General features: G+C 28.2%; 2 protein-coding genes across 3 annotated transcripts in view; one reads left to right on the top strand and one right to left on the bottom strand.

Annotated features, from left to right (window-relative positions):
* Positions 1-17,120, top strand: part of Ipk1 (Inositol phosphate kinase 1) — a 239,513-nt gene that overhangs the window by 177,573 nt on the left and 44,820 nt on the right. The gene's annotated exons all lie outside the window — the stretch shown is intronic.
* The window catches only part of otp (orthopedia), a 51,520-nt gene that overhangs the window by 21,722 nt on the left and 12,678 nt on the right, over positions 1-17,120 (bottom strand). The window contains exons 3-4 of one of the 2 annotated variants that reach the window (XM_065510930.1): positions 6,766-7,016; positions 4,422-4,580 (exon numbers count right to left, since the gene is read on the bottom strand). In XM_065510930.1, coding sequence (XP_065367002.1) covers positions 4,422-4,580; positions 6,766-7,016 — 410 coding nt within the window. The remainder of the gene's footprint in view (positions 1-4,421; positions 4,581-6,765; positions 7,017-17,120) is intronic. The other variant, XM_065510931.1, reaches the window with a different exon arrangement.

Below are 17,120 nucleotides of genomic sequence, written 5' to 3'. Positions count from 1 at the left end.
TGTATTCATTGTTATCTTAATGTTACATTAATAGACTAATTTCTCATTGACCATAAATCACAGATAGATTTATAGCACACTGACTGTCTACTCTTCCTTTCACTGCTTCCAATTCTTTGTGATAACTTGGAGTGGGAAAAAAATAAGAAAATAATTACAAATCGTCGGAGAAATTGATTGGAGTGTTGCATCATGATTTTCATCTATTATCTATATGACCAATTTTTTGCAGTTAACAATTAACACTTTTTTTGTTTCACTTTACAAAATATCTAAAATAGTAGTTTGACTAGTTTTAACCACAATTCGGTTTTTGGCTTGTCAGAAGGTTGTGAAACAAACCAAATTCTATAGTTAACATAAAGTACAATCTACCAATCTACACAAAACTGACACAATATTGTCAGAACATTGTTGTTTGTGTTATTTTTATATTTTTTTTACTATTTTACAATGAAACCACTATAACCAACGATACAGGCAATCTGTTTTAAATACATACATATTTATATTTTGAATTCAAAATATTTTTGGAAGCGAAATTAAAAAGAATGTATGCAAAGTAATATCTGCCAGTCCTGTAAAATATGCTATTGCATACATACATATTTTACATTTAAAGCCAAAATGTGTAGTTTATGAAAATCACATAAACTCAAATTTAATCACACACACTGAAACTGTATACTACGAGTGAGTACATCCACAATATTATAAAAATGACTACCCAGGGTAAAAACAGCAACAACGGGAATGAAGAATACAAATAAAATATTAGTATTATTTTTGCCAACCAGCTACGAACGTCTAAATTGTTTAAAGGTTTCCAACCAAAACAAATAGCAAAAGTCAGATGGTGAATACTTCGGATGGAGGAGGGCGAGTAGCTAGCTGGCTGGCTTGGAAAGAAGAAAGAGCTTCAGTTTATGCGACAATCAAATTTACAGCTTCATTAAATTGGTTTTGTTTGCCGTTTTTCCTTTTCTGTTCCTGCTACTTAAACTTTAGTCTGTCTGATCTTTGCTACACTTTTACTCGTAGACATTTATTTAGTTTCATAAATTCTATACATGCTCACAGACGCACGTGTAGAAACAAACAGGCAAGAAGAACTTAATGTCCCAAAGTGTGAAAGTGGGAGTTTAATGTTTCCTAGTGGTTTACATAAATGTCCAAACTTTTTTGTTAAGCAAATAGTTTGTCTTTGTCTATATATTTGCTTCTTGTTTTTCTTGGTCTCTCAGATCAAATCAACAGGTGGCTAATTTCCTAAGTCAAAACATAGCTGGAAAACTTGCGGTAAAAAAATCAACAAGTTAACTATTGAAAATTATTTTTTTTGTAAATAGAAAATACAAATGACAAAAAAAAACAAAAACAACATTGAATTCAAAATTATGAAAAAAAAAACTTAAAAATCATTATCATTTTTTAGACTTCTCTTTATTAAATTTGTTTAAATAAAAATATCAAGGAATTTTTCTATGAATTGTACATTAGAAACATATTCTGTAAAATATTAGGTTGATAGGATAACATAAATTTTCAAGGGGAAAAATACATTTCATTCAGTTTTTGGAAATTAATAATTAGTTTTGCATTTTACGTAATTATCGCTCTAATGATATATAAAACTAAAAAAATATATACAAATATTTTAAATTTAATCACTCGTATTTTGATAAAAATTCCAATAAATTCATATTTTACTTTAAAAATGTTTTTTTTGCCATATTTTGGCGAATAAGCCTAATTTCTTGACTGTTGATAATTTTAAATAAAACCTATTCAGAATATTATAGTCCAGATCATAATATTAATAGGCAAGTCGATTTCTTTAGACCCCTTTTACGCTCACATTATACATTCAATTTAGGAAAGAAATATACCATTTTAAAGGGATTTATTCACAGAAGTGCAGAATATATATATTATTGAAATCGTTTCAGTTTTTTAGGAGTTATAAGCGTTTTAAGATGTTACTAACACATATGCAAAAACGTGTACATGTGAACCTTAAGCTAAAAAGTAAACAAAGCAATGCGTGTTGTTGTTGTAAATAAATACGAAAAACAATTAAACAGTATTGATTTCGCTCTGTTTTAAGTGAGAGTTGTTATAGAAAACAATGAAGAAGAAGATTTTATTATGTAATTTAAAGTCGCTTGAAAGAAATATTTTGAAGGTTTTTTTTATTTTCTCAATATGTAATTGTGAGTAAATAGTTATTTTATAATATCTGCAGAACTATAATTGCGAAGGGCTTTAAACTTTATACGAATCAATTTATTATCACTGCATGAAGTTTAACCAAAAATGATCGGAACAGGTGGCGAGTCACCTCCCATACAAAGTAAATAGTTATTTTTAAATATTTTGTGAACTATAATTTCAAGATTTTTCAAACTTTGTCTATATGGCTCTTTTATCATTTTGCATAGTTTCGCTGAAAATTTTCGGGATTGGAATAGTGGGCGTGGCACACCCTATACAAAGTAAATATTTAATTTCGAATATCTGGAGTACTATTGCAATTATAAAAGTGTTTAAGTTTTTACGAATTAATTTGTTATTACTGTGCGGAGTTAGCTGAAATTAGGCGAAATTAGATTAGAGGACGTAGCTCCTCCCATACAAAGTAAATATTAATTTCGAATGTCTGGGGAACCAAAATGGGAGGGTCGGAAAAGGATGTGAGTCACCTCCCATACAAAGTTATAATTACATGATTCTTCAAACTTTCATTCAAAGTAAATAATTAATTTCGAATATCTGGAGAACTATAATTCTAAAAGTATTTAAAATGTATATCAATCAATTTATTACCATATTAAAAACGAATTTATTCTTGATCATTTTACAAAGTTTATTTAAACATGATCGGATTAGTTGGAATGACGCCTCCCATATAAAGTAAAGTTAAAGTGAATATAAATTATTTTTTTACATAAAATACATAAAAATGGGTGGGATCAGAACAGTGAAGTAGTGTCTCCCATACCAAATTAGTTAATGTTTGAATATCAAATAAACAGTAATTGAGAAATTCTCAATATTTTGCATGTGTTATTATCATACCATTGTACATAGTTTAATTTTACTAGGATAGGGGTAGCGAAGTGCACCGGGATATACTAGTAATTATAAATACACCCAAAAATGTTTACTAAAATCTGACTATTAATAATAACTTTTATGAAACATATATTGCAGTTTTTAAATTTGGATCAGTAAAATGTATTTTGAATTATCCGATATTATGGGCAACATTAAAGGGCAACATTTTCGAAAGCAAGAATAATTAAAGAACTTGATTTTATGATTGTTTGCTCTATTAGGATGTCTTATTTTCCAGAAAAATTAAAATGAGCTATAAACCTATATACCTACATATTGAAACAAATTAAAGTCAACTTTCGGATTTAATTTGATAAATGGTTTTTAATAATTGTAAATCAATGTTAATTCCAAATGTACAACATAATAATGGTCACTGTCAGACTACCATACACCACGATACTACATTTCCATTCTTCATCTCCACCCTCAACAAAAAAAATTTATCCAGACAAGAGGAAGAACAACAGCAACAATATCAAATACTCATAAGCTGAGAAAATGACAGGGTGTTAACTGTGCACCATCCAGAGGGGAGAGAGTGCGTTCATTCACATGATGTTTATTGGTGATTCTATGGCGCTAAAGACAACAATTTTAGTTTGATTTTAGGCTTAAAATGTCATTCTAAAGGCTTTAAACGAATTATCCTCGTAGCAGGAGGGGAGGAGTATGTATGGCAGTTTAGTTATTTTTTTCTTTCTGTTGTATTTTTATTATTTTGCTATTGCATTGTTAATAAAATTAGCATATAAATTAACTTTAACATGTATTATGATGTGGTTTATTTTTGAATATCACACAGACATTAAATGCCTGCGTTTGTTGTTAAACAAAACAACAACAATAGCCAACAAATGAAAAAAAGTCATCCAAAATTATTGACATCTATTTTATGTCAGTTGTAATCCTTTTTTTTCATTGTCATCTTCACCCAAAGCCATGTTATTTTAGTTATGAAATTTCTATTTAAAAGGATTTAAATGAATATTTGAGCTTTAGAACGTTTTGTTCAGCTCATTAGTATGCCTGTACACGCCTGACTGTAAATCAATCTACCAGGATTAGGTGTGATAGTGCTGACGATGATGACAACATAAACTGCCACAGACTTGACTCCAAAAAATAATGTGGGGTTTGCTAAAATACATATTAAAGTTACATTTGAACTATTTAAGAGCTCTACTATTCTATTCGTATTTTCCTGCACACACTTTTAGAATAATAAACAGTTTGGAAATAGAAAACGTTTTTGCTTTCCATTCCACTCTATCCGTTAAATTTTTGACCAAAACTTTACTCACCTGTACTCTTGATTCAGTTAATCCAATGCGCATTGCAATTTCTTCGCGCATAAATATGTCGGGATAGTGGGTTTTCGAAAAACATCTTTCCAGTTCATTTAGCTGTGCCGGTGTGAAACGCGTTCGATGACGTTTCTGTTTATTATTTTTATCCGAATTCTGTAAGAAATTAAGGTAATACATTAAAATTTTGTAATTGTACCTTCGATGTGAGTTAATTTTGATTCTACTTATATGCTGTTTTTCTATAGCGAACGAGTACTTTGAGTGGAAATTTAACATGTGTTTTGTTATTGTAACAAAAACAAAATACATGTTAAACGTCCACTCGAAGCACTCGTTCGCTATAGAAAAACAGCACATTAATTAAAAACATGCAAACAAAATTAAATTAATTTATTATTAAATTATACATTTAATACCACACCATACGTACTAAATATTCTACATATTGGAAGAAGCAGATATCCTAAACTTGCTGGTTCGATGGAACCTAAATCTAAAGCCACAACAAACCTTTTAACCTACACTTCTACGAAATTACGCAACACAAAAATATATATAAATGCAGCGCACTCTATGCGTTTTTGCTCTCAGGCAAATGAACTGTAAAAAATTTTATAAAAATTCTAATAGTTTTTAACGACTAAAACTGCCATTTCGTCTCCTTAGTAGTTTTTCCCCTATTTGTCTAATAAGTATACAAAACTTCGATTTTGACTTTGTTTCTTATAGAAAAGACGATTAAGTTTAAAATCAAAAAATGATTTTACTTAGAGTATTTATTTTTTTTGCTATGCATGTCTTTTTGTGTTTTCATTCAAGTTTATGGAAAATTTCTATCAAAGTTTTTCAGAAATGTATTATATGGGAAAAGCTCAAAATTTAATGAACAAAAAATAGTGACTTAACTAAACATTTTGTACAATATCCTTACAAATTAACGATTAAACTATTTAAAATATGTTGTTTTTATGTATTATTGTATTTTAAGTATTTTTGATTTTAACGAACAAAAATCAGAAAATTCCTATTTATTATGTTATTGGTCATATTGTGTGCATTAACTTACGTTTAATAACGAATTTTATACCTGTACGTAAAGATTTTCAATGCAATCTGCTTTAAATTGTTTGCTAAGTTTATAGTCAGGAGTTTACATTTCGCTATTTCAGTATTTGCTATTTTTTTAACCCCTTTTCAGAAACGCATTTCCGAAAAAAATCAGTAGATATCCACGAGATACGTTAAAATATTAGATGTTTATTGTTATTTGTTTAGAATGTCTTAGAGTCTTATGTTTATAAAATGGGATCTTAATCCTATACTTCTCATACGATAATTAGTCAAAAACAGCAAAATTGTTCCGTCTTAAAAAATGTTCGAAAAATTACGACACAATTGGAAGGTATATATGTATTATTGTCAATAATATTATTTTACATCACGTGTTTTTAAAATAACACCACTTGAATTTGGATCATCTTACTGTTTACTGGTTATGGAGTTTACATTTAGCATACACAAATGTTTATAAGTAATGAATACTACGATATATGTATAAAAATATTAAAAAAAATATGGTCACTCAATTCTATATTAAACGTGTTTGTGTAACATTTTTTGATTTCGCTCATATATATGAAATTCTCTCAAAATATTACTCAAATTTAGAGTATATGTGAATCATATATTCAGCCCTAAAGTCAGATGAGAACAAAAAATTTATGGAAAAAAGGGAAAATTTTTCTCAAAAAAATATGCGTAGTTGATTGAAATCACACGGGAAAAATACATTATTTAATTGCTTTAGCGTAACGAGCTTGTAGATATCTGTAATTCGTCCGATATAAATTAGTTTACAATTAAAATGAAATTTAAATTAAAAACAAAACTAGTAGTGATAAAATGTATGTTACAAACATTTATAATTTTGTACAATATTTATAAAATAATACTTAAAGGGAAATCACACTTACTTTTATAGATTTTTTTTGTAATGTTTTTTATTAGAAAGTTTTTTGATATTTTAGATTTGGCAAGCAGTCGTATATCAAAATTTTATAGACAATTATATATATTTTTTTTTTGGCATATGTGTATATTAAGACATTTATAAAGATCCACATCAGAGCATAATATACATTTATAGTTGAACAAAAATAATTGTTGTGAATGGAATTTGAAAGATATTTTTTTATTGTAATGATTTTTTTAGATTTTGTTTTTATTGTTAAAGGATTAAAAGTAGAAAAAACACCAAGGAAGAAAAAAACGAAAAAAAACATTGATTATTATATATGAAATTTGTTTTGAAATGTTTGTGGGGTTTCTTAGAACTCACCTGATCTTGTTGCTGCATACTGTTATTGTTGTTGTTATTGTTATTATTATTGTTGTTGTTATTGTTACCAAGTGAATTTTGCGTGTCGCATAAATTACTGGAAACATGCAAACGAGCACTAACGCCACCACCTCCACCATTCATTGAGATGTCATTGTTATTGGGCGGACCATTTGTTAAATGTCCAAAACTATTGACACCGGCATGAAGAGCAGACAGGGCGGCTTTTGGTAAATCACAATCTTTGGGACCTACAAAAACAAAAAAATATATAATTGTTTTTTATAAGGATAAATCGCAAAATTTTCTAATTTCTTAAATACGACTACGTTAGCTGGAATTAAACTGAAAAATTAAAATTAACAAATGGCAGTCAATTAAGAGCTTAAATTCCCTAAATTTTAGAAACATAAATAGTTTTCAACACTTTTTATTTACAATCCGAAATCGGACGATTTGGAAATGTAAGAAAATTATACAAATTTGCACGAGAATTTAGTTTAACTGTGTATGTTATTGTTTCCAAGTAAGTAAGTACATTAACCCTCATCTCACACTCAAAAAAACTTACATTGTTTACTTCTAATAAGATATTTATCTTTATATTTTTGTATTTGTTTATCATAGAATTAGTTTATATTCAACACAATTTACACAAACATAAAAAACCTATTTGCCTATATAGATACATAACTCGATATCAAAAAATATGTTCGTATAAATTAATTAATTTTCTGTGCTGAATTGATGGAAAAGTCAAGAAATTTCATGAACATCGCTTATATAATTTTTTGAAAAATGTTTAAAAAGATTAATTTTGTATAGTTTTGCACACAAGTGTGAGATGAGGATTAAACCGACACACTTATATGGAAAAGATAGAATTGTTTTGTTACCAAACCAACGTATGCTTTGTTTTATCATGTTTTCCAGAATAATTTCTCTCTTGTGATAACTGTTCGTATTTAAATCACACTTGAAAGGATTCTTGAAGCTACATCGAACGGTATATACAGTGGTGGCCACCAATTTAAGACAAATACTTGAATTTTTTTCATCAACTGAATTTTAAGTGCGATAGAGCCAAAATAAAAGGACCTCTAAGGGTATGAAATTTATTATTAATGTTTCTAGTTTCTGAAAAATGTTTGGAAAAATCGGTAAAACATGTGGACAAAGATATGTGGAAATACGTTGACCCACCTCAGCGAACATCCAATGTTAATAACATGATATGAGCGAAACTAATGGAACTAAAAATACGAAATTTGGTCCGAATATTTTATAATAATAAAATTATAATGATATAAATGTGAGAAAATATGTTTATTTAAAAAAAATATTTTTTGGTCAAGTTGTAGAAAAATTTTATGTGTTCGTGGTGAATATGTATGAATTGACACAGTCGAATAAAACACACTTGTGTGTTAAAACAGTCCTCATGCTTACATATTTGTGGAAATATTTGAAAAAATAATTGACAATCACGTGGAATTTAGCAAACAATTTTTGTCTTAAATTCCTGGCCACCACTGTACATACATCATGTCCAAACTTGCTCTTATTATTTTTATATTCCATAACATATATATAACTACACGATTTTAATGGAAATGTGTCTTATTTTGAAAGTAAATCAAACACATGTGTACGTTAGGGATATAACTATTGACATTTTTTGCAAATATGCAAATTGGAATAGCATAGTCGAATAGAGCATTAAAAAATATGAAAAAGCACGGTATTATTTTTTCGCGGTTGTTAAAAAAGTTCACGCACCAAACGCAATAAAGTTTTTTTTATCAAATATTTTCAAGTATTTTGAAATACAATATATTTTATTATAATAATAACTGTGAGTATACTTCAAAAGATAATTGTTATAGAAGGGAAGTATCCCTCACACTTGCAAAAAAAAAATATGAAAATATTTATATAATTTTTCAGAGAAAAAACAAATTGGTTTATTTTAGAAATTGGTGTTGGTGTGTGATGTTTTTGATTCCAAATGACCTAAAAAAATGATTTTCATTACTTATACAACATTGGCCAACACGTGGTGGTATGCCAACAATTTTGCCAAAATTAGTTATATCCCTAATGTACATATTTAAGCATTTACATGACATGGTTTCAAATATGGTCAATGTGGATATTGACAAGTAAAGAAACATGATGTGAATTTTTTTGGAAACGGTCCAGCTTACCAACAGTTTTTTACAGATTCAAAATACTTTGGAAAATATGATTAATCCAACCAAGCTATGTATGTATATTTTGGGACGGATTACCAAAACACTTTTAGCTTTGAGTGTGTCTAATACATATTCTATATTTTATTAAGTACCTAGAATGACTATTAAAATTATCGTGAAATCATACCTTTTATAAAATTAGCACAATATATGAATGTATTTGGATAAATTTGTTGTGTTATGACTTAGTTTTTAACATCTATTATATTTAATATAAATAAGTTTTTTTTTTGTATTTAAGTATGAATATTTCGTTTATATGTTATTAAAATTCAGTTGATATGCATATATTTTTTTTGTTTTATTCGTATTTGTATTATCTTTTATGTATATACATATTTTTATCCAGATTCACATTATTATGATTCTTTTCACAATATTTTTGCACACATTCACTTAGAGAGAAACTCTCCCACCAATACATAGGAAATGATTAAGTTTACGACAAAAGTGCAAATATAAATCACACAGTACAAAATATACGTAAATTGTATTATAATTTTTTATTTTTTTTTTTAAATTTGGAAATCCGTCATTTATAAGTTGTGGACTGATGCCGCGCGTATGTATCTCACTTAACTGAAATGTTCAAGTAAATTGAATTTTTCAACAACCTGTCATTCAAAAGATGCCAAAAACACCAGTAGAAAAAATGGATAACAAATCACACACACACGTTCACGACACTCAAACAAACAAAAAAGCAAACAGACAGACATATAAAATGCTGGAAAAAATCTCGCTATAAAACAAATGTAAATTTAAATAAAACAAAAAGATACAAACAAATATAAAGCAACACAAATAACTAACAACGTCAGTCAGTCAGTCAGCCAGTTTAGTGACTACAAGAGGAATAAACATCAACAAGATACATTCGTAAAGGTGAGATTTTAAACCTGTGTAATTTCACAAAACGTTAAAAAGGGGTTAGTTTTGCAGTGAAGCCATACACAAACGCACACACATACACATACACACTCTGCCATACATACACATGTTGAACTATGTAATAGATGCGACTACTGCTATAATTTCCTGTACTACTGCCTGCTGATGGTGCTGCCGCCGCTGCTGTTTCTTTTAACTGAACAAACACGAAATGAAGTGAAAAAAAAGAAGAACGAATATCCATCATTAATCCAAAGTTTTTCTCGATACTAGAAAAAATAAATTTGAACAAATCGTGCGCTAACATTCATACACACACGTTGAAACTTACTTAGACATTAGCAAAGACTAACAAAACAAACAAATCAAATAACTAAATTCCAACAACAACGGCAACAAAGTCAGCAGGTTTGTATCTTGTAGAACACTAAAGAGTTTTGGGTTTACAACTGATTTCTTTAGAGCGTCAGTCTGTAGGTCGATCAGTTAGCCGGTCCAGGAATATTTTTTAACACATACATGTGATCAATTCTTGTTGTTGTTTCTTCTCTGCCAAGTCAACAAAACAAATTGTTCAGAAAGCACAACTGAAGAAGTAAAATATATAGAGAAAAATATAAAACTCGTAACATTTTATTTGTTTTTCAACTCTTTGGTATTGAAAATTGTACAAATAAAAACAACAACAAAACTTCACTTGTAATACATATATTTTTTTAACTAAATCAAACATTTACTCATCGCTAGTAGTTGTGAACTCACGCCTGTATGACGACTAATGTTACTTTTTTCCTTAAATCTTTTTCATAATCGAAACACATACTCAAAAATACTCGTACATACATAGATACATACAGTCAAACATTCATTGAAAAAAGCACAATTTAATTCTTAGCGATCAGTTGTTTTTTAAGTCTGAAATCAAGTTACAAAGAAAATGCATTATTCATGTTCATTTACTTCACTTCACTTTAATTTGTTTTATTTTTATACAATCCCTCACTAGTGTTCTCCCAGTATTTGTATTTGTATCTGTGTGTTTTTGTATTTACTTGCGAGTGTAGGTGCAAAATCATCAATCTGTTTGCATTGTTGTTGTAGATTTTAAAGTTTAGTGGGGAAGAAAAACATTTTACTCGCAGAAGTCAGAGAAACAATTTTAAATTGTTTACAAAAGTTAAATTTTTAACATGATCTTCTTAAATCCGTAAATATTCATTCATTCATAACCAGATAAACAAAAACAAATATCTATTGAAGAAAAAAAACGTGTCATATTGCTATGTATTACACAAAATGTTTTTACTTATTTTTCGAATTTTTATCGGTTCGAGTTTGTATATCGAACCAAAAGTGTCTTTACAATTTCTTCGCCCGGTAGCATTTACTAATGTTAGTTCTTCAAGTTTCTCCAACCCACATACACCTGCCTGTTCTTATTTATTTGCAAATACAACATCTAAATTTGTACTGCATACTTTAGGGAGTAAGTTGCAAATGATTAGGCATATAGTTTTCCAGAGCAGTCAGGAACTTTACACAAGCTTTATATTTGAATGAAAAATCAAGCCGAAAAAGGTACGGAAGTGGAGAACTGCATTTTGGAATTATTATAAGTCAAGTTAAAGCTTATTTTTGAACATTCATAGTAAAAATTTCCAGTTAATAACACTAATAACGTTAATGCTCAAAACTTCTCAAAAATACGTTTTCAAAACATTGAATGTAATACACAACGAAAAGAACCCATATGTCTATACCTGATATATGAATTTTTGTCATGATAAACATCAAAATGGCTGTCAAGATAAAAAATTATCAGGTATAGTCCCCATTAATTAGAATTATTGATTCGTTATGTCAAAATTTTTAGTGCTTTTGCACAGACAACTTTGTCTTGAAAACAAACGTTTCCAGAAGAATGTGGTTCAAAATTGTAAACATGTTAAGTACAAGTATATTATCAAGCAAATGCATATTTTGACATTAATAGCATATTTTTGTATTTATTAGTTTTTACATCATATTTATGGCATTGTTTTTTAAAACCTATTTGGGGCATATTTTTTGTGAATTTTGTTTTTTTAACAAAAATATTTTTCATCTTTATCTTAAAATATACGTAGGTGATGGATATATAGATTCGGTGCACCCGAATGCGGCCTTTTTATTCATATTGTTGTAATAAGTAAAAATTCCTATGAAAACTTCTAGAAAAATAAGAATATGTGTAACAGTAGCTACTGCCAATAATATGACGAATGGATCTTGGATATTTCTAGGTAATTCTACAATTCTTTAAAAATAATAACATTGTTAATAAACTGGTTAAACTGATTCAGTAATTTAACAAAAGAGCAATAAATATTTGAATCCTATATCATAGCAATAATTAAAAAAAACAATTAATTTCATGAAAAATGGCAATGTTTTCCTTACTTTTTTTTGTAATATGCAAATTTAGCTATTAAGGTACATTATTGTAATAATTGTTTATTAAAAATATTTTTTGGGGTTTTACGGCTACTCTATGCGCATAAAACAGTTGTTTGGAGCATATTTCGAGTTTTTCTGATAATTTTTTATGAATGACAGTTTTACAATTCTGATAATACATTCAAGTCAAAGGAGTTTTTAACGATGTCAATGAAAAATTTTGGTAAGCAATCTCTTAAGTTTTTATAACGATCGATTAGCCAATATATAACAATTTTGATACTTATTATCTCTAACTTACATATATCCTCTCTTAATAAAACAAATATTAAAGCAAAATACTTAAAATTGAACTTGTTAGTTTAGTATCTTTACGACAGGCTGTTTTGTTACCTGTTGAATATTGACTACTGTTTATGACTCCGCCATAAACATGGTCATTGTATAGTTCATGATGTATTTTAAGATCTCAAATTGATGTTAAAACACATTTACGTCTGAACTTAAGCGGCAGTTCGGCATTTTGTTTGATGATCAAAACAGAAAAAGTGTTGAATATACATATTTCAATGATTTTAATTGTTACACTAACAGAACAGCAAATACCTAAATTAAGGAATATTGAGTCATATAAATGATGCCTCTGAAATTTCAACTCAAAATTTTTCTTTTTAAATATCCGATTTCAACTGTTTATGGCATACAGACTGAGTAATGTTTGACATGTTATGACGACATTAAATCTAACTGAATGTATCAAGTAAGATTGTTAATGTTGTTGTTTTAAGTACTTGCATGCATCTGTGTATTTCAGTGCAATAGTCAGTCAGTCGTCTATATTTGTTGTTTACTTATTAGCAATTTCAGTTGTTGCCGTTTTCATAGCTCTTGTTGCATTTTTGTTGTTGTCAGCAAGTTTATCATGCAAAACTAACGCCGTTTTAACGTTTTAAATCAACATTTATAACGTCATTTACGCGTTGCTGCTAACGACTACTTACAGGCGAAACATTCATTTCAGATTAATAATATGTACATTAGACCTGCCCTTAAAGATATGGATTTATTGTCTAGTTATATGTATTTAAATAATAAATCTTTGATTCTGAATGTAAAAATTATATATAAACTGATCTTTAAGCCAAGTTATGCGCATTTTCCCTGACTATATGCATTAGTTCTTTTTTTATTATTTTTAAAAACATTTTGAAGTTTATGTAATCTTAATTTTTTTAACATACCAAATTAAAAATACTAAAATATTAGGATAATAATATATTTAAATTGTGCATGAAAATTTAGATGTAATATCTATGTTAATATCGTAGAATGTTTTTTGTGAAATTATACATATCCCTCTTATTGATCTTTCTAGAGTGCAATAACACTTTTATGTACACTTTGATAAATATCTACGATAGTTTGTTTAGCACTAAGTATGTATTGTCATCAACATCAACGCCATTCATTCCCTTCATATAAACATACAGAAACATAAGAGTTTTACTCGGCACGAATTCAGATGTGATGAGCAGTAAATCAGTCTAATCATTAAAATATTACCAACTGGCTACAATACCTAACTAGCAAACATTGCAAACATTGCACATACATATATGTATGTGGATATATCTGTATATATATACTTATATCGATTTAAGTTACCAGACAAGTGCTAATTTTTACACATACACCAAGCTTGGCTACTGTTAATTAGCGTTTTTCTTTCGTCGTCGACTTACCTTCTTTATTTCAACAGTTATAAGAAAATAAGAGATGTGTTATGAGAAGTTGAGAGATGATGCAGTGGAAAGAGTTCATTCTGGTGCAAAAACATTGCAAGTGCAATGAAGAAATGTCATTTAATGTAAACCATGACGTTCGTATCTACAAATGTATGCATGAATGTAAGTTACACATATAAAATAAACTACCTACATACAGTGAATGTCACTTAAAATCGTACACCATCGTAGTCAAATTTTATTCATTAGTTTTAGAAAGTTGATGTTTTGGAAATATTTTAAAATGCTATTTTTATATTGTGTGTGCTATTACCTATCAGAAAATTTTGTATAATTTTAATTGCCCTTATCCACAAATAAAAAAATTGGGTAAGACTGTCAGTGCCCAGAACATCAACGCTTCATTTAAAATCGTAAAGGCACTAAAAAATAGCAAATGATACCGTACAAAGTATTAGGATTATTTTTTTTTTAATTTTTAGGTTTTAATTATAATTTAATATAATTGTACGAATTTAAGTGAAATATGAATTTTGTGATGTTCTTTAATTTTCATCAATATTTTTTTTAACGAATTGAGGTTTTGTTAACTTTTTTGTTGAAATACATATTTTTTGTTCCAATTAATAAAATGACTTTTAATTTTTTATATAATCACCTATTATTGCCTGTATAATTTCATAATATTTAAAAAAAAATATGTTGTACGATTTTAAGTGACACTCACTGTACATGTGTTTGTAAGTTAGTTGTATGTAGTATGTGAAATGAAGATAGAATATTCAACAGATACGATGAGAATGAAATTTTTATCACATCCAATCCATTAAGCTCGCTGGAATACGATTCGAATGTCTGGTTGTTTTGATTTTTTAAGATGATGTCGTTAGTTTCACTAGTTGTTGTTGATGTTGTCGCTGTGGTGGATCAGTTGGGTGTTTGCCTGATCGATGATTTACTTTTACACCACGTTTAAATATTTTATTTTGTATGATTTTGTTTGTTGCTCTTTGAAATCGTGATTAACAAATTAAAGGTGTGGTGTTAGGTGTGATAATTTAACTTTACGCGGGCTTTTTATTTATTTACTTTTCCATTCCCTTCAGTTTTTTTAACAGACATTATATTTTTTGTTTGTAATTGTTCATTTTGTAGTAATTTTTCCTGTTAGAGGTTCTTCTGCTTGTCTAAGTACAAAACATATACATATTTCGGATTTATATTCTAGAATATAAATTATAAAAGTTTATAAACAGTTTTCTTTTAAAATTTATATGGGAGATATGACTAATTATGGACCGATACTAAAATTAGGTAGTATGTCTTCTATATACATAATGAAACTTATTTGTGTTGAATTTTTATTGAATACTGATATTTTTAATAGATTTATGCAAGTTAAAGTGATTTTCGGAAGTGGGCCTTATATGGGAGCTGTGAGTAATTATGGAGTCATTATAAAACTTATTTGTGCTGAAATTAATTTGGATATCTATATAACTAAGATATTTATGAGAGCTTAACTATTTCAGATAGGGCAGTTGTATGGGGACTAGGAGAAATAACAACTATTTTTGAATTTATGTAATTTTTATGTATAAGTAAATATAATTTCGTGCGGCAAATTTTATATAAAATGAGTTCATTTTGTATAAAAACATTTCGATTTCCGATTTCGTTAATTTAAGTATCAGTTAAATTTCAACTTTCTAGATTCATGTTATAGAGAACAAAATATGTGTGGTGGTAAGTCCGAATAAAGTTTTTCTTACATATATTTTGATCCAAAACTTTTTACCTGTTCATTCTATATTTTTCACATAAGTTAGCTGTTTTTTTGGACACATAAGTTTTTGTAGTTTGTACGACCACGGGTTCGTTGGAGTAATTTTTACACTTGCATCATTTACAAATATTTCTAAATACTGCGATGTAAATCAAAACTGTTCACTAGGATTATAAACAAATTTTGTCGATGCTCAATTTAGTGTTATTTAGAAGAACATTTGTTCCGGGTCATTCTGGAACAAAAAAACCTCAGCCACAAAATTATTTTTTAAAATGTCTCGAAAATTATAAATTTGAAATCCTTTTCCATTAAAATATTGGACATCAGCCTTTGTACCCCAAATTTTAAATATGTTTTGGAAAAAGATCGGATTTTGTTAAAAAATGTGGACAAATAAAATTCGCATTCCACACTTCAAATTGTTTTTGGGATAAACTTTTTTAACATGTTTGTATATAAAGAAATGAGTCTTCACATTAGTGTATAGTAATCTATAGTAGAAGTCCACTATTGTGTTCTAATTTTGTGAATACTACCAAAATTTTTATACCCACCATCCAAAAAATGAGTGGTATATTGATTTTGAAACTATATTGTAAAGTATGGCAAAAATCGGGTAACAAATCTCCCTAGACACAAGGTACTGCAAATGACTGGAACATTCATAATTTCCTTATAATAATTAATATCCTGATGAAATTGGACATAAACAAGTTGAATATGAACCTAAATCTCTGTACCAACTTTTATGAGAATCGGTCCATAATATGGGGAACCTTATATGGGGTTCAGAAAATCAGAAAAAATATTTTAATTGACACATTTTGATGGAGGGTATACAAGGTTCGGTACAGCCGAATATAACACTCTTATTTTGGTTTTTCTTTTTTTTCGTCTTCGTAAAAATGTATAAAAATTTATTTTGACTACATAACAGTAATATAATAAATTCACTAATCCTTTTTACATTTGTTGGCTTATAAAAAGCAATTTGCCAACCGAAACAACAACAGCAAAAACCATAACGTATTTACATATTTTTCTCCGTTCTTTTTCAGCCACAATGTTTCCGTTCAAACTAAAAGAACAAAAGGCAAACTGACTGCATATACAAAGTATTGTGTTAGTGTTCTTTTTTTTTTTTTGTTCCATTTTGTTTTGGCAATTATCAAACAATTTACAATTTTAAAAGGCTTAATAATTGCAGAAACACTGCTTGCCAAAAATATATACATAAAT

Source organism: Calliphora vicina, chromosome 5, assembly GCF_958450345.1.
Source record: "Calliphora vicina chromosome 5, idCalVici1.1, whole genome shotgun sequence".
Taxonomy (NCBI): domain Eukaryota; kingdom Metazoa; phylum Arthropoda; class Insecta; order Diptera; family Calliphoridae; genus Calliphora; species Calliphora vicina.
Note: the sequence above shows the minus strand (reverse complement) of the source record. Positions and strands in the feature narration are given on the sequence as shown.